Below are 17897 nucleotides of genomic sequence, written 5' to 3'. Positions count from 1 at the left end.
GTTAATACATTATGTTGTTCCTCTGCATAAGACTATAAAGAGATGGATCAATATTCCCATTCAGTAGCTAGTAAATTGAGGGCATAAAGAAATTAAATAGCATACCCAATGTCATGGTGAGGGGCTACTGAGTAGATTTAGGAACCTCATTCTAGCCTGCTGATGTCTTAAAATGAAAGATTATCTTTGCTTTTGTTATCAACAGCATGGGTCTTGATCACTTTTCTTTTTTCCCTTCAGTACTGTTGGGTGTGGAACCTATCTTACCTCTAACCACTGTTGTTTCAGATCTCCTTTGTAACTTAGCTAAACATTAATAGTTCTGTGTCCTTTTTGTGCTCCTAGAATCCATTGTGTTTCCAGTAACGTACCTTAATGTTTCCAAGGATTTGGCTCTTCAGCAGCTGCTGGTGGAATGGGATGTTGGCAAGTCAGCACATGATGCTGAGCTGACAATGTCTTTTGAAATACAAGTCCGTCGAACAGATGAAACTACTACTGTGTGGACAGTAAGTGTATTTTTAAAAAGGTATATTAGTCATTTACAAAATAAAGGAAGCTAAAGGAAAATCAAATGTTCAGATGCATATGCAGATAGCTTTGCTGTATAGGTTTAAGATTTACAAAACTGTACTAGAAATACCTCTGTATTTCACTAGGTGCCAGACTTGCTCTAATGTTAGCAGGTTTTGTGCAAGAAAAATATGGGCTCAGATGATGTCATTTCCACCTGTGCAGAATGTAGATATGCATTGTGTACCCTTACTGAGGAGGGTGGCAGACTTAGGAGATCTGATTTTGAAGGCCTGTTTCCCTTTCAAGGTACAGGTCACCGAAGAAGCCCCCCAGAAACACCCCTACCATTGGTATTTTTTTTTGTAGCATGATGCCTACCCTTCACTGGGGACTAGCAGAGGAAGAGTCATGCTGCAACTCCTCTCACCTTGTGAACCAAACAATAGTCTCAGTGTGAGGGAAGCGTTTTAAGCCCTGTGCTTGGCCCTGTTAGTAGTTACTTTATACCCATCTCTTCCAGTTAAGGAAGAAGTAGTGATGTCTCTTTTTCAAAGTCCCTATCCTGCTAGTTTTCCTTAAAACCTAAACCAGTCAAATTTTCTGAAGAGGTTGAGATCACCCAAATCGTAGGTTTAGGCATGTTCCTGATGTTTTCCCCAGTTCATGGCTTCAATGTGAGAACTTTGTCTCCAAAGGAAATTTCCCCTCCCTTGGATTTGACAGAATCTTTTGGGAACTAAATGCATGTTTTAGGGATATTAAGAATCATAACTGTTAAGAATTGTAACTTACTCTGGTCAGCCAAATTGGTAGTATTTTGTCTCTGAGTTTGAAGAACCACATCTTCACTGCAAATGAGCTCTACGCAGTTCAGAGGATTTTGACCACTTTGATACATGGGATAGGATTTTTAACACCCATGAGTAGATCTAACCCTGAAGTCTGAAACTGGGGCCATATAGCTACAAACTAAGTGTTTTTTTGGAGTATCCTTCCAACAAACTCTTACTAACTTGCTGGAAGAAAGAACAAGGTTTTCAAATCCAAGGATGTAGTCTGTTCTGTAACTCATAGTAAACATGACAAGGAAAATAGGGTATTTCAGATGTCACTACCATATTTGCATTTGCCTCTCTTTTTCTGAAGAGTGTGTACCGATAAAGAAACTCTCTTGAGTCTGCTCAGACCAAAGCACAGACAGTTTATATAACTTCCAAAGCAGTGACTACGTTTCTCAGTGCTAAAACTGAGAAATTAAATTGTAAGCTGAATGCAGAGATTTTCTCAGAGTGGTGGTATTATGAAAGTGGAGGTGTTGCTGATGGAAAGCAGTAATGGAGAGCAGTTGTCTAGTTGTCAGTGTGAGCCAGGGCTCTGGTACAGCTCATACAAGCAGCACAGATCTATATGCTGAGAATCTGGTACAGTTGCTTTAGGAAGTACTGAAATATATGTTCTATTCTAAAATGTATTCATAATTACAGGTGATTAATAGAATTTTTTGAGCCATTTTTTTCTGCTTCTTATGGGCTTTCATGCCAGGGGAGATTCACACTTGGGATACATTTTCATCTGTCTGTGTGACTCCATGGTGCCCTGGTTACTTTGAATTGCTGTGCTCTGTATTGGTGCAGCTCATTTAGTGCCCAGCTGGGGCTTAGTAGGTACATGCTGAGAGAAATTTGTGGGATATCTTCTCTTAGAGAGCAGCAGAACCTTTTATATTTTTTGCTGTTTGTCTGCGTTTATATAATTCAATACAAAAATGTTTGCCATATTACAGAGCATTTAGCTCTCATGATCTTTTGAACTCCATTTTATATTTTAGGCTGTCCTGTTACCTTCATGGAGCTCTAAAAGTTTTGGATGCATTTTTTCATGTTTCTTGCATGTACATGTTACAGCAGTCAAACATTTTGGGGAAATCAGATATTTTCCTATTCTGCTGGTCACTGATGGTAGTACTGTCCTCAGAACTATGAGGAGATGTCATCTGCATAAATCCTTACTGGCCAGTGCAGATTCCTGCTGTAATTCAGCACCAGAGATATGTAACCCAGAGCATTAGACAAGGTGCACTCATGTAACAGCAGGCGCAAATAACCCACTGAAAGTCTCTGAGAGCAAATCCATTTCATGAGAAGCAGGGCCTGACTCACAACTATGTCGCCAGAATCAAGTAGTCTTGCCAGCACGTCAGTCACTCCATCGCTGCTAATACAGATTTGTAAGCAGTTACTTAGTTTACTAGTGTGAGGTCATGTGTAACAAGTGGGATTTCAGAGATTCATTTTTCAAAAGCATTTTCCTCCTTTGAGCTTTCTCTCTCTCACACTGCTTTTGATTGTACTTCCAAAGTGTCTAGACATCACTGTGTTTTCAGTACTTTGCCTTACTGGCCTTTGTTTGTAGGAGTTTCATAATGTCACACTTGATAAATCAGGAAAGCCTCTTCATTGGATATGGGATTCAGATTTACCTTTGGAGTGTATGTCACACTCGGTGAAGATCAGGAGCAAAGCAGAAGCATCAAAAATCTGGAGTCAGTGGAGTGTGTGGGAGACTGTCCCGGGTAAGCAAAACAAGACTTTGCAATATTGGTTTTATTTTTTCCAGTACAAAGCTAGATTGTTATTCACCAGTGACTGTAACAGTGAAGTCCAATTCAGGAGAAATGGCATCAGATCAAAAATCCATTTTGAACTCTTTCATCTCTAGGCACAGACCAACTCTTTTTTTGTTGGCAATAATAGCAATGCTTCAGCCATTGTCTTAATTTGCAGACTATCCTCCTAAGCTAGTAGACGAAAAGTTTTAGAGCTTTTCTTGCTCACATGTTAAAACAATGCAGTACATAGAGTGGCATGGGATCTTGGATAGGCTCCAGAGTAGCCTATCACCAGGTCAGACGCAGCCCTGGCCCAGATGGGGAAGAGGAAGCGCATAGCAATGGCTACGTCATCTGATGCATATGTTGCTTTTGTTTGGGATTTATAGCTTTGATTAGTATTGAAGAAGTGGAAAGAGAGGACCAAGTCAGCTCCTTATGTCACTTGGAATGAACTTCTGTGAATTATATGAGAGTAAACAGGGAGTGAACCAATAATGTAATTAATGATATCACAAAAACTTTTTTTTTCAGGTGACTTATGTTTTACTAGAACAGTTCCAGAGAATTTTGTTTAAACAAAATATTTAACTGCTTTAGAAAAAATGACTACAGTGATTTTGTAAAGAAACACTATTCTTGTTTGGAGCAGCAAGGGCTTTCAGTTATGGGAAACATCATGGGCAGTAGAAGCATCATAGGTCTGTATGCCTGGATTGGGGCACACAAATTGCCCATCTCCCTCACCTTATGTAATGGGAAATAGGATGCAAGACTCCTTTTCTTTCTTACTACCCTCAATCCTAGAGATTTTATTTTTTCAACTAAAATCAGGTAGGGATCAAAAATACTATTTCTTTGTCACAGATTGATCCTGAATTACAGACCTGCTTTAGAGCTGTCTGAAAGATAGTGACTCTTGACTTCATCAGATCTTTGGATCAGATTCTCAAGAGTAGGTTTTATCCAACCTGTGCAAAAGCCTATGGGTCACTTAAATCCCACTAATTTTTGTATCCAGCAAGGAGTCCAACATTGAGAGAGCCATAGGACTCTCATTCCAAGTTCAGTATCACCTTACTGATCTGATTTATTTAGAGTTGACTCAGATGAGCTCTGCATGAGCTTCAGAACATGACATTTGTCATGGTTTAACCCCAGCCAGCAACTAAGCACTACACAATGAGCTGCTCACTCATTATCCCCTGGTAGGGTAGTGGAGAGAAGCAGAAGAGTGAAAGTGAGAAAATTCGTGGGTTGAGATAAAGACAGTTTAACAGATAAAGCAAAAGCCATGCGCAGAAGCAAAGCAAAACAAGGAATTAATTCACCACTTCCCATCAGCAGGCAGGTGTTCAGCCATCTCCAGGAAAGCAGGGCTCATTCACGTGTAATGGTCACTTGGGAAGACAAAATGCCATCACTCTGAACATCCCACACTTTCTTCTTCTTCCCCCAGCTTTATATGCTGAGCATGACATTATATGGTGTGGGATATGCCTTTGATCTGTTGGGGTCAGCTGTCCCAGCTGTGTCCCCTCCCAACTCCTCATGCACCCCCAGCCTGCTCACTGGTCGGGTGGTATGAGGAGCAGAAAAGGCCTTGCCCCTGTGTAAGCACTGCTCAGCAATAACTAAAACATCCCTGAAATGTCAATGCTGTTTTCAGCACAAATCCAAACCATAGCCCCATACCAGCTACTGTGAAGAAAATTAACTCTATCCCAGCCAAACCCAGCACATTCTTCACCCCTTATTCCATACCATTTTACATCATGCTCAGGTCCCACACTATCTGATACATCCTCATTACCCACCACCACCCTTCCCATCCTTCAATAAAATACACAGATATCATTCCCTTAGTCTGTGGATCACCCCTGTGAAATGTCTGTAAAATGTCCACAAATGTCCACAAAATGTCCACTGAGCTCATCCATGACTTTGGGCTCCATCTGTGGTCACTCAGGACAGGAGTGGTGGTGTGTTTTGTGGAGTTATCGGGCACCAAAGCCAGCTCAGGTCGGATAACTGCTGCACTTGCACTGCTTCTTGTAAGGCTTGTCCTCCATTGGTTCAGGTGGTTCCCACTATAGTAATTCCCATAACATGCAACTCAAATCATGCATTAGAACAATTTAAAGGTTTTTCCATTACAATCTCCACCCCTGGTCTCTTTGGGCCAGGTTATGGGGTTTAACATTGCGATGAACTCCTCCCCTTGCCCCTGCTCCGTCTTGGACTTATCCACAGCCTGCAGTCCCTTAGGGGTGTACCTGCTCCAAGTGGAACCTTACCTGTGAGCCACAGTCTCTCCAGGGGTGTACCTGCTGCAGCATAGACTGAGCCACAGTCACAGTCTCTTTGAGGTGCACCTGTTCCAGCATGGCCTTATCCATGGGCCACAATCCCTTCAGAGATATACCTGCTCCAGCGTGGCCTTACCCACAGCCACAGTCCCTTTAGAAGTGAACCTGCTCCAACCTGGCCTCACCCATGGCTACAGTCCCTCCAGGGGTACCTGCTCTGTCGTGGGCTTATCCATGGCCACACGCTTTGAGTTGCTCCAGCATGACCTCATGCACAGCCACTGATGCTTCAGGGTGTACCTGCTGCAGCATGGACTTATCCACAGCCGCAGATGCTTGGTGGTATACCTCCTGCAGCAAGGACTTCTCCTTGGACCACAGTCCCATCAGAGCTATAGCTGCTGCGGCACAGACATACCCACAGCCACAGACACTTCGAGATACACCTGCTCTGGCGTGGACTTACCCATGCCCACAGACACTTTGGGGGGTCCTGCTCCCATGTGGACTCATCCACAGGTCACCGTCCCTTTGACTGGAGTTCACACTGGAGTTCCAGCCTCTCCAGTACAGCAGCACAGGAACAGCAGTGATGTCCTGGCCATCTGCCAGCCCAGGCACATCACCACTGCTGTTACCAAATGCTCCCTGACACAGCAGAGTAAATCCAAAACACAGCACTGTACCACCTACTAGGAGGAAAATTAATTCTGTCCCAGCCAAAACCAGGACAATGTTTTTCTAGGCCCCTGCTCATAATCTTCAAGAGCAAGCATTTTGGCTGTAAGCATCAGACTGTTCATAGGTGCAGGAGGTAGCGTCTATCTGTCAAGGCAGTGCTGAAACACACACTCTTTGTTTCCCCTAAGTGAAAGGCAGTGAGATGGATTTAGTCTCTTAGGTAGTTTGTTGGACTATATTATATGGTTATGGGTTTAAGAGAAATATAGGTATGATTACATGTGAATTTGATCTCTGTATGGGGAAGAATACTAAACAGAAGTGCATGAATGGATAATATAACATTAGCAGATTCTTGTGTAATTGCTCAGTTATGTGTTCTGGTTCTGGTTGAAGGTGGCTGCCATGAGCAGATTTTGAAATGGTTTATTATGTATTAATTTGCAGGCCTAGACACTTCAAATAGCAGTGGACCACAAATCTTTCCAAATGAAAAAATTGTAGAGGAGGGCTCTGACATCATGCTTTGTTGCATTGCAAGGAAAGGTCAAATCATTAAGGAATTCTTTCTAGACCCACCTGTTCATGTTTTCAACCACACAAATGGTCAAGTTGGACTTCTCACTGTAAAAAACGTGGCACATCAAGAAGTGCCTCACATCTCTGCCTACTGTAGGGAGTCTTGCAACGAAGAACAATGCTATGATCATGCAGTTTACATTGTTGGTAGTAAGTGAATGCTTTATTACAGTTCTATTTTCCTGTTGTTATTAAGTCAAGATGGCTGTGGGGAATGGGGGGAAGAAAAAATTTCTTGCTGTAAGTTGTAATTGTCATGTCCAGCTGAACTCTGTTTACACTTGCATATAGAAAGCATAAAAAAATAGCATTAAATGTGTTCAGATTAATCTCATTAATTGATCCTAGGACAGGTGACTGCTTTTTAAATATACCTACCCATTTAGGAGTTCAGCTTCCTTGTCTGTGTGCATATGGTAAAAACTCAGCACAGTCCCCCTTTCAAAGGCTAGTAGTAATTTTTACAGATAGAAAACAATACAGATTAAATTAATGAATGTATGAATATAACAAAAAATAATAACACAGAAGTGTTTGTATTGCAATTAATTTATGGTGTTGTCCTGATTTTTTCTGCGGAGTGGTCACTGAATACGTATAATTGAAGTAGTAACATCTGTAATAAACCAGACTTTGTATATATCCATTATTTCTAGTTTGTTAATATAGTAAAAATGTTGATGACTTTTGCCTTGACTGCCATGCTGTTGTTTTTTTCTTTCTGTCTATTCCCTCTGAAAAGAACCACCTGATACACCTAATTATTTTTCCTGCCAAACCCAAGACATGAGAATAGTAACATGTACTTGGAGCCAAGGTGGAGACACCAATCTTTATGGACGTCATTCACCAAAATACACCTTGTTTGAAGAGTAAGTCTCCTCATTGTTATATTAAGTCTGGCCTGTGCTGTACAGAACAGTCACATTCTTCCCTTTAAAATCTGTGCAAATGTTTTTTATCCTTATTGCAGTTAGCTACCTGCCTCTTTCCAGCTCACTGATCAACTTAACAAATTTTGAGCTGAGCAGAACTGCTCTGAATTAGACTACCTGTAAGTAGCTGGAGGTCCATTAGAGCAGTTCTGCTTGATAAAGTTTGTTCTAACCATTCTTTTGGGGTTAATTTGTTCAGACATCTTTCAGTAGGTATGAAGACACCCTGCAATCAGGATAAATAATAACTTATTATTTATAACTAGGATTTAATCAGCTGGTAGTCTGAGTATTAGTGTTTCCACAACCCATTGACACTAATAGTGACTGAAATTGATGATTCCCAGCTAACCCTCAGTTAGTCTGATTAACCTCCCTAGTTCTTTTTCTTTAGGACTTTATAACTTTACATGCTGGTATTTTCCTTCTTGAGTCCTTGACCTACTGACAATCCTATCTCAAAAATCCTACTTCTGTCTATAATTTCTATCATTTCAGCTTTTTTCTTTTTTCTTTTTTTTTTTTTTTTAATCTCTCTGCAGACTTTCTCACAGCTATTTAGCAGTCTGAGTCAAGGTTACATAGCTGTGGCATATCAGACCTGGCCCTTGGCTCCTTGCTTCAGAGGCATCTAAATAGAGAGAAGAGGGGCTTTACAATAGGGCCTTCAGAGAAAGGGGAGCTCATAAAACAGAACAGATGTCTCATCATCACAACAAACTTTCATCAAAAGATCTCAGCAGAAGGCAGGTCATCATTGCATATACCTTCATGGCCTCTGCATCATTCAATTCCATTAAGATACTGTGATGGTGATTTAAAAAATTGAAGGTCAGAAGATGCACTTGAAATTACTGCTTCATTTAAAAGAATAATGGTAAACATGTGAATGGATTAATTCTTGGCAAGTAAGTCCCTAGTTTAGAATTTCCATGAGGAAATCACTAAAAGCAGTTTAGCTGTGTCTTAAAAGTGTAAAGTAAACTTAGCTGTATCTTAAAAGGATAAAGTGAACTTAGACTTTGAAGAAAACTTTCTTCTAGTTGTAAGAATATCTATATTCATCCTACTTCAGGCTAGGAGAAAGAACTGGGTGGCTTCTTATAGTCCCCCTCAGCCTTATTTTTTATTTTGTTGTATTCTACTTGGGTAACAAAAATTTCAACATTTATGTCAATTGTGCATTATGGAAAAATGTCTGTCTTTTTACCCCTCTTCCCCCCTGCTTTTTGATAGGTTTTCCAAACAAACAGTTCCGTGCACAGTAAGTTGTTCTGAGCAGTGCTCGTGTTCTTGGGATATAGGCCAGCAGAGGATCTGTAATATCACAGTGACTGTGGAAAACCCGCTGGGAAAGAAAACTGCCACAGATGTTTTTGATGTAACTCACAGAAGTAAGGTCTTTTCTGTGTCTTTGTTGAGGGGTTTTGTTGCAGGCCTTGTCCTCCTTCTAATCTTAATACCTGAGTGCCCCAGTTTAAAGTATAGAAGTCCTTGATTTTTGTCTTCACAGTTTTTATTAGTTATATGTCCCTGTGCTATAGTTATCTGCTGTCTCTTCAGTTTCAGCTTTGCAAAGTTGTATTAATGGTAGAAAAAAGCTTCACTCCAAAGGCCAGATTTGGTGATTGAAATGATCCCTTAATGCTTCAAAATCTGCTGCTTTGCTGAAGCTGGGTCATAGTATAAGAAGCAACATGATACAAGGATATAAAATGTGGAGTTCAAGAAAAGTATCTGTGGAGGTTACTTGGGAATTCAGCCCTTTCTCCAGAATATTTTTGCTAATGTTACTGTCTTTCCAAAATAAAATGGAGAGGCACATTTTGAAAAGTGGGTAAATAAAATTACTAACACTTCTCCAAATGAGATGTGAGACAAGTGTAAGCAGCTATTGCCAGCAAAGAGTTGCTAGTGCAAATGTGTCTTGGTGCTGCTATGGGACAGTAACATCTGCTGTGCTACTGTAAGGGAGGAAGAGTAGTTCATCATCAGTGAAACAAAACAGGCTATTCTGTGAGCAGTAACTGATGGCTGTGGTTCCTTCTTCCCTATTAGTTGTGTCACAGTGTGCCCCATAAATTCCTACCTACTCCTGCCTCCGAACACCTGGGTGTTTTCTGTGTCTCCAGCAGTATTTGCAGTTCTCAAATCTGTCCTCTAGCCACACCACATCCACCTCAGTGTTCCTGAGGTCCTATGGCAGCCTTACCTGTTTGAAGAAGCAGGAGGCAACATGTGCTTTGCTTAGTTCTGAAGCTGACAAGCTGATGGACAGAGAGGCTGCTGGTGTAACTGCTGCATTCTGGCAGTGCTTCCTTCCTCAGAGGCACTGATTACAGTTTTGCTAGACATGCTTTTCATATGACTTGCAGGAACATATATATTAAATGCCTGTCTCTGTTAAATTTGTCTCAGAGAGGCATAAGAGTTCTAGAAGTTGATTATTTGATTGTTTGGGGTGGAAGAAATAGAGCAGGAAGAAAGTGGAGGAGGAAACTGACAGGTTGTAGTGAGTCAACACAACATTATAAAGTAAGTTTTCATGGGAATTCAGGCTAAAAAAGGTCACATTTAGTTTGCTAAGTTCATTAAAGTTTAACTACAATTTTCTTTTTCCAGTTCTAGTGATTGTTACAAGTTAAAGAAATCACATATAATATTTATGATGAGTTAACCTTTTAAATAATGATTGCTGTAAAGACCTTTATGTCTTCTCTGATCCTGGACATATTTTCAGTAGACTTTTTCTTACTGAAAGGATGTCAGCAAGTAAAGGAAGACTGAAGTCTATTGTTTTCAATTCTGTATGTGGTAGCTGGGACCTTCTGTATTGAACACAAGCTCCTTTGACTCTGGAAGTCCTCAAACTGTAGTTCACGTTCTGTGAAGTTCTAGGATAATGGCCGAAGCTGTAAACATACCACTCACCTGCATTACCATGTCTTATTACTTACAACTGGACTGATAATACAGGAGAGTTTGAGATCTGCTGCTCTTGCTTAATACTGCTTACATAGCAGTAAAGGATCTCAGAAATCTTTTGGAAGAAGTAGCACTGGCACTGTTTACCAGAGGGTAACTACTGGCAGCATTCAATGTAAGAGTTGTGAATAAAATTTCTGGTGAAGAGTCTGGTTTCTGGGGTGTAGAAATGTGGCAAACGTTACTCACCATGCTGCATCAGGAGCCTCTGCCAGGCCCTGGATTAGAGAATTTTACTGGATTTACAATAAAAGTCTCTGACTTTTGTTCATGATGTTCCAAAATACTTCCAAGTCAGCACAAGGTTGGTTTTTTGTTAATCTTGTATAACATTTACTTGCATTTGCATTCTAAAATTAATTTTTACTAATTTATATCTGTTTCTCCTAGACTGGCAGAAAAATCTGTTTTTCTTATTTGCTTTTACTGTTCAGCTAAAATACCTTAAAATAGTTTTGCATATATTTTATGTTTTACAAAAGCTAACTCAGATTTTCCATTGGTAGTTTATCCTGCTGCACCTTTCCAGCTGTGGGAAGAATACACAGGTACTGAAATCACATTATATTGGAAACATCGAAACAAAGGAATTGAACTCTTTTGTCAGACTGAAGTGTTCCAGCCTGATGGGAAAGTAGAACTGGTATGAAACCTAAATTTCGTACACAAAAACATAGCAAGTATCTTTTTGATGTGAGATTAAAAATTAAATCCCCAGCAATATGAATACATTCTAAATCTTGTGAATGTGTTGGTGTGTCTGTTTTCTGAATTTGTTTGTTCCTAAGGTCTACACTGATGATGTGGTCCATGTGGGCAGCCACTGCTGGCACTAATTCATACTCCCAATACTTCCTATACTGCTGGTCACAGTATACACTGTGACTGGTCCACATATGTGGTTCTGTCCTCTGCTGGATGGGTTCTGATATTTGTTGAAGTAGATGAAAATACTTATAGGCCTTATAATTGCTGTTAGCTATTCCTAATCTTCACAGAATTACAGAATCACAGAATTGTCTAGGTTGGAAAAGACCTTGAAGATTATCCAGTCCAACCATCAACCCAACATTAACAGTTCCCAACTACACCATATCCCTCAGCGCTAAGTTGACCCTACTCTTAAACACCTCCAGGGATGGGGACTCCACCACCTCCCTGGGCAGCCCATTCCAACGCCTAACAACCCGTTCTGGAAAGAAATGCTTCCTAATATCCAGTCTAAACCTTCCCTGGTGCAACTTGAGGCCATTACCTCTTGTCCTATTGTTCGTTACTTGGTTAAAGAGACTCATCCCCAGCTCTCTGCAACCTCCTTTCAGGTAGTTGTAGAGGGCGATGAGGTCTCCCCTCAGCCTCCTCTTCTCCAGACTAAACAACCCCAGTTCCCTCAGCCGCTCCTCGTACGACATGTGCTCCAGACCCTTCACCAGCTTCGTTGCCCTTCTCTGGACACGCTCGAGTCATTCAATGTCCTTTTTGTAGTGAGGGGCCCAAAACTGAACACAGGAATCGAGGTGCGGCCTCACCAGTGCCGAGTCCAGGGGTAAGATCACTTCCCTGTCCCTGCTGGCCACGTTATTGCTGATGCAAGCCAGGATGCCATTGGCCTTCTTGGCCACCTGGGCACACTGCTGGCTCATGTTCAGCCAGCTGTCAATCAACACCCCCAGGTCCCTCTCTGACTGGCAGCTCTCCAGCCACTCCTCCCCAAGCCTGTAGCGCTGCTGGGGATTGTTGTGGCCCAAGTGCAGCACCGGGCATTTGGCCTTATTGAAACTCCTCCAGTTGGCCTTAGCCCATCGCTCCAGCCTGTCCAGGTCTCTCTGCAGAGCCTCCCTACCCTCGAGCACATCAACACTCCCACCCAACTTGGTGTCATCTGCAAACTTACTGAGGGTGCACTCGATCCCCTTGTCTAGGTCATCAATGAAGATGTTAAAGAGGAGTGGCCCCAAAACCAAGCCCTGAGGGACACATCTTGATTTGTCATGTTTTTATTACTCATCATTTTACACACAAATGGTTGAGAGGAGTGTTGAAGGCTTTGTCTGTATTAGTCCAGAAGCTTTCTGACTACTGTTGACTATACTTGATGGTAGTTTGTCTGGTTTCTAGAGAGGGAACCCAGAACAGTTTTTCTTCCCATTTGAGTAGACTGCTTGTCTTGTCCCACTCTTTCACAAACAGTGAGGCTGACTCTTTGAATGTGTACTATGGTTTCTCTGTAGCCCTTTTCTTAGGAAGGCAGCTTGCCTCTAGCATATTAAAAAGGCATTATGAAGATCAGGATCAACCTGCATTGTCTTAAGTATTTCTCAAGAGCTGTTAGATCAAATGACTGCCACAGCTGACCATTGCAGGAGACAGTTTAGAGGAGAGGCTTAAAAGCATGCTCAGTTTTTAACTCTTACCAGAACTCACCCTCTCTGTTACGAGGGAGTGAGGGAAAAGGTCAGGGAAAAATGGACAGAAAATGTAGCTGTCGATGCTGTGCATAGATCTGGAACAGCAGCCTACTTACATGAACTGAGTAAGAGACCCAGACTGTGTGAGGGTAAGGTCTCAATAAACTCCCTGCTTGAGGTAGTCATTTGACAGGTTGTGAATGACTCCTACTCAGACAGTTACACAGAGACAGCTTTCAGACCTCTTTTTGGATCTCCCAGTGTTTTGCTCTTGTGCATATCTTTTTTTTTTTTTTTTACTATTGTTCCATGATTATCTTTTCCAGGTGAAACTTAACTGGCTGTCATAGGATCTAGAGGAAGAACTATTTTTTCAGACAAAACCTGTTGCTAATGAAGCTGAACTAGGCTCCGACTCTTCTGTTTTTCTGTCTTGCAGCACAATAGCTCAGACACACATCTCCATTATGCCAGCATCACCCTGGGTGGACTGCAGCCATACACTACATACACAGCTAGAGTACACTGTGGGGCAGCTAAGCATTTCTGGAGGTGGAGTGAATGGAGTGAAGCCCGAACCATCAGAACAAAGGAAGCAAGTATGTCCAAGTCTATTGAGAAGGGAAGCTCGAAGGATGTTCTTCACTTGCCACCTCTGCTATTTGTTGGTACTCTTCTGCTGTGTAGCTAAAGCAGAGGCCTGTTGCATGCATAAAAGTCGAAGCACACTAAGCAAACTTTAGGAAGGTGGCTTCTTAAACAACTCTCATCCTATCTGCCAGTCTCTGCCATTTCATCCAGTGTAGGCAGTGGGAAATCCAGATGACTGGAAGGGTGGACGGACTTAGTTAAAGTGTTCTGTGGGGGCTGGAGGAACTGTGCAGAGGTAGGAACAAGCACCTGGGAACTGCAAGCGAAGAAATATTTTCTAGAGAAATGAACCAGATATTCATTCAGAAAAAAGAATGAAGGGAGGAAGACGTTAAAGGGTAATGTTTTGGCAAGACCTGGGAGTGATGGAGAAAAAGAGCGTTTGGGTGTGGAATTTCTTCAAATGGGAGGAAGCAATTAAATGCTTTACCCTTTCTGCACCTAGAGCATCTTTGTTTTGCTGTATTTATTGCAGCTCCATCAGGGAAACTGGACATCTGGAGAGAAATTACACCTGTTCTGGGGGGACGGAATGTGACCTTGTTCTGGAAGGTGAGACATCAGTACGGAATTGGAAACAAAACCATTCATAAAGGGGTTGGAAACTTCTCCCATGAACTTTAACAAGTTTGTGTGCATTTAATAGCAATTCAGTATGAAAATGTCTTTTAAGAATCTAAGACACATATATATAACATATTTCAGAATGTATGTAGCTGTACGATGGTGTGCTGTCCTGGCATTTCAGACATATGTTTCTGTTTTTCTAAGTATTATAACAAGACAATTTCTGCATTTCCATTTCAGCCAGTATATGTATGCATGTATGGAAGCAAGTATTTATATTCTTACAGAAATAATACATCCAATTAGTTAGTTAAAGTTCTAAATGCTCCTCTCATTTTTTTTGGCAAAATTTACTAAGTAATTGGTGTCTACCCCCGTAACTTTTTCCCCAGCAAGCACCAAGTTTTCGAGCAAATGGAAGAAGTATTTCATATGAAGTAAGCTGGGAAAAAGTAGAAGATGGCTCTAAGCCTGAAAGCATCTCCTTTTCATCTGTCTACAATAGCACAAGGATTTCAATTGATAACCATTCCTACAGAATCAGTATCATGGCAAAGAACAATGTTAATTATTCACTTCCTTCAGTACTGATCATCCCTAAAGCTACAGGTAACAGTAGGAGTATTTTCAGTTAGATTCCCATTAAGAGAGTTTTGTTTCTACCTGTTTTAAATGAAATGATAATTTATCGTCTCGGGGGAACAAATTAACCTGGCCTGTTAACTCACATCACTGCTATCTGGAAATTATTACTGTATTTTTACCTACAGGGTGGAAACTGTATGTGTATTAAGCTTAAGTGCCTTGACCCATCCCTTACAACAGAAGGCCTGTTTTGTACAGAGTCACCACAGAGCAAAACTCATTTAGCTTTAAACTAGAGCCTCAGACCTGTGACAGGTGCCGTGAAGGTGCAGCCAGTGCTTGGTGGGGAACTCTTGTGTGTGATTTAGCCTCTTGTAACTTTCTGTTTATCACTCCAGGTTTCTGCAGTTGAGTTCTTTTTATGAATATATAGTAATAATTACTGGATGTTTTTTGAGCTGTCAGCTTTCAGCATGCAAAGAGATCAGCTTTCAGCATGGGAAAGATCCCGTATGTCTGGAAGTGAAGGAATGAAACTATTTTATTATTGTTTTAAGAGTTTAACATAGAAACTATATTGATCATTTATGAATCTTAGCTCTCATGCAGGAAAATAATAGAGACTGATTTGTTCACTCCTAGGCACTGAAGAGCTTAAAGAAGAACAGGTTAATGGTACAGATGATGGCATTTTTATTTCCTGGGAGCCCAGACATATATATGACAGTTATGTTATCGACTGGTGTAACTTTCCGATGTTGCAGCCTTGTGATTTCCAGTGGAAGAGATTTGGGCCCAACACTTCCAGTGCTCTGATCAACTCAGGTGAAAGCCAAACAATTTTTCTTTCTGTCTGTGGAGCAATCTTTCATGCTGTGGACATTAACTGAACTTAGGAAACAAATCCTGTGGAATATTGAAGTCTGTGTAGTGCAGGTGTAATTCTTCAGAGGCTTGTGGCTTCATGCTTTGTCTGGCAAATGAATTAGACACCACAAATGTGCCACCACCATTAACCCTTAGAAGTCAGCATAGCATTTTAGAAAAGTCACCATAGTATTTTAGAAAAAAACTCTTCTGGGTAGCTTGTAGTAACATCTTGAAGGAGGATGGTGAGGTTAATGAAGGAGTTAAAAATCTTTTAGCAGGAGAGATGGAAAATGAAGCTTTGCCTTATCTGTAACGTGGGTCAGAAGTTTAGACTCAGGCAATTAACACCCACTGTGCAGTGAGAGGTTTAGTGCTGTCAGTATGCCACAAATAATGTATCTCAGCACCAGTCCTTGCTTAGGACCAGTTGTGTGGTTTTTATCCCAGTGGTGGCCATTAGACCTAAATCCTTTCTGGTTGTGTGAAAGTTGCTCTGAAATACTTCCACAGCTGCAAGAATATAGCCTTCCTGGTGTCTCTTGAGCTGAGAGTTCACTTTGAAATGAAGTATGTTTGAAGAAAATTTGATTGAACGCATTTCAATATGCAGTAAAGGAACTGCACTTCAATTCATACAAACACATGGGAGCCTGCACCCTTAATGAAGGAGAGCGTGGTAACACATGGAAAAAATGTGGTCCAGTTCTTCAGTGGATTGACTTGGTTAATCCTAAAGGGAGGGGATGTTAGTGAGGATAACATGGAATCGTGATGTATTGGTATATGTCTACATTAAACAGTCCAAAACACCACCTTTGCCTGTGCCAGAAACAGATATGAAATTATCCTGCTCTTTGATGCATTTGGAGTCTATTGTGCACTCATCTTGAATACTCTAGAGTAACAAAATTATATTAACCCCCCCATTTCTCTCTTTGAGACAGAATAAGTGTGTTCAATTCACATTATGCACACTAAGAACTGGTTTACCCTGTGTCTATTTCAGTTGCTTTAATAGTACGGTAGCACACTAGGAAGATTTTTAATGCATTATAGACCTCTGTAGAAAGCAGTTAAGTAAAAGCAAAACCAAAAGACAAATCATAACCTATTTTTGTAATCAGTTACACTATTTTCTAGCTGCATTTGTTCCGGGCGTGAGATACAACTTCCACATCTATGGATCTGTTGCTAATAGAGCTTTCTTACTGGCGAAGAAGACTGGTTATCTCAGGGAGCTACGTAAGTTGGCAACATATTTAGGGTTTTTTTATTTGCTAAATTCATCTGTCATGACCAGAATTCCACAGCCTTCCTCCTGCAACTGCCTAAATATGTATTTGCTGTGTGGTTTCTACATCATCAGTGAAGCATTTAAAATTGTACAATGTACATAGCTCTCCATCAAGGATATTTGACTAGTATAGTGACCAGGTAGAATTTGTGTTAATTAGAATAGCTAACCAAAGCTGCTATTAGCTTTGTGTATAATGTGGACTGCATGAAGGCTCTGTGAAGTTGACAGATTTTTGTGGAGCGCTTTGGCTCTGTTCAGCTTTTAAATACAAGTAAGATATAAACAGAAACACTACATGGGAATTTAGATGTTATTCAAATGAGAAGATAAAAATTCTTGAAGAATAATGTCAAGCTTAACTTGAATTTCCTTTCTTCCAGCTCCTCTGTTTGACCCTCTTGTGGAAAAAGTTGAACTGACTTTCAATGCAGTAACACTATCTTGGGGTTCTTATCCCACAAATGAGTCACAGTCTGGTTTTGTAAGAGGCTACCATGTTTATGTGTCGCCTGTACAAGAGGACTGCAGTTTGAAAGGATCCAAAAAACATGTTCTTCCAGGTAAATGAGCTCTGGGATTTAGGAAGTTGTGTTGTTATAGGTGAAAGACTTCGTGACTGTTGCTGGTATTGCAGCCTCCTAGAAAGTTCATATTAGCCAGGCAAATTGGATCATTGGGCAATATACAGATTTCAACACCTGCTAGTTTTTATTCCTCTAATTCTTGAGGTGCTAATGGGTGGAAGTGTGTCCTGGGTTTATACAGAATTAGAGCCCCCATCCTGTTGTCTGTAGCTCTTTCTAACTTCAGTGTGAGCTCCAGAAAAAATTTTTGCAGTAGTGTAGGAGGAGTCAGGTTTCTGCCTCTTGCAATCTGAATTCTGGATGAATTTCAAAAACATCTGTT

The 17897-nt window shown here is 40.9% G+C and overlaps 1 protein-coding gene across 4 annotated transcripts in view; it reads left to right on the top strand.

Moving 5' to 3' along the window:
* OSMR (oncostatin M receptor) overlaps positions 1-17897 on the top strand; it is a 36884-nt gene that overhangs the window by 11527 nt on the left and 7460 nt on the right. For 3 of the 4 annotated variants that reach the window (XM_074813294.1, XM_074813295.1, XM_074813292.1), the window contains 12 exons: positions 346-509; positions 2929-3088; positions 6562-6843; positions 7436-7565; positions 8865-9022; positions 11120-11256; positions 13461-13620; positions 14148-14224; positions 14632-14848; positions 15467-15649; positions 16835-16936; positions 17372-17551. In XM_074813294.1, coding sequence (XP_074669395.1) covers positions 346-509; positions 2929-3088; positions 6562-6843; positions 7436-7565; positions 8865-9022; positions 11120-11256; positions 13461-13620; positions 14148-14224; positions 14632-14848; positions 15467-15649; positions 16835-16936; positions 17372-17551 — 1950 coding nt within the window. The remainder of the gene's footprint in view (positions 1-345; positions 510-2928; positions 3089-6561; positions 6844-7435; positions 7566-8864; positions 9023-11119; positions 11257-13460; positions 13621-14147; positions 14225-14631; positions 14849-15466; positions 15650-16834; positions 16937-17371; positions 17552-17897) is intronic. The other variant, XM_074813296.1, reaches the window with a different exon arrangement.

Source organism: Strix aluco, chromosome Z, assembly GCF_031877795.1.
Source record: "Strix aluco isolate bStrAlu1 chromosome Z, bStrAlu1.hap1, whole genome shotgun sequence".
Lineage (NCBI taxonomy): Eukaryota > Metazoa > Chordata > Aves > Strigiformes > Strigidae > Strix > Strix aluco.
Note: the sequence above shows the minus strand (reverse complement) of the source record. Positions and strands in the feature narration are given on the sequence as shown.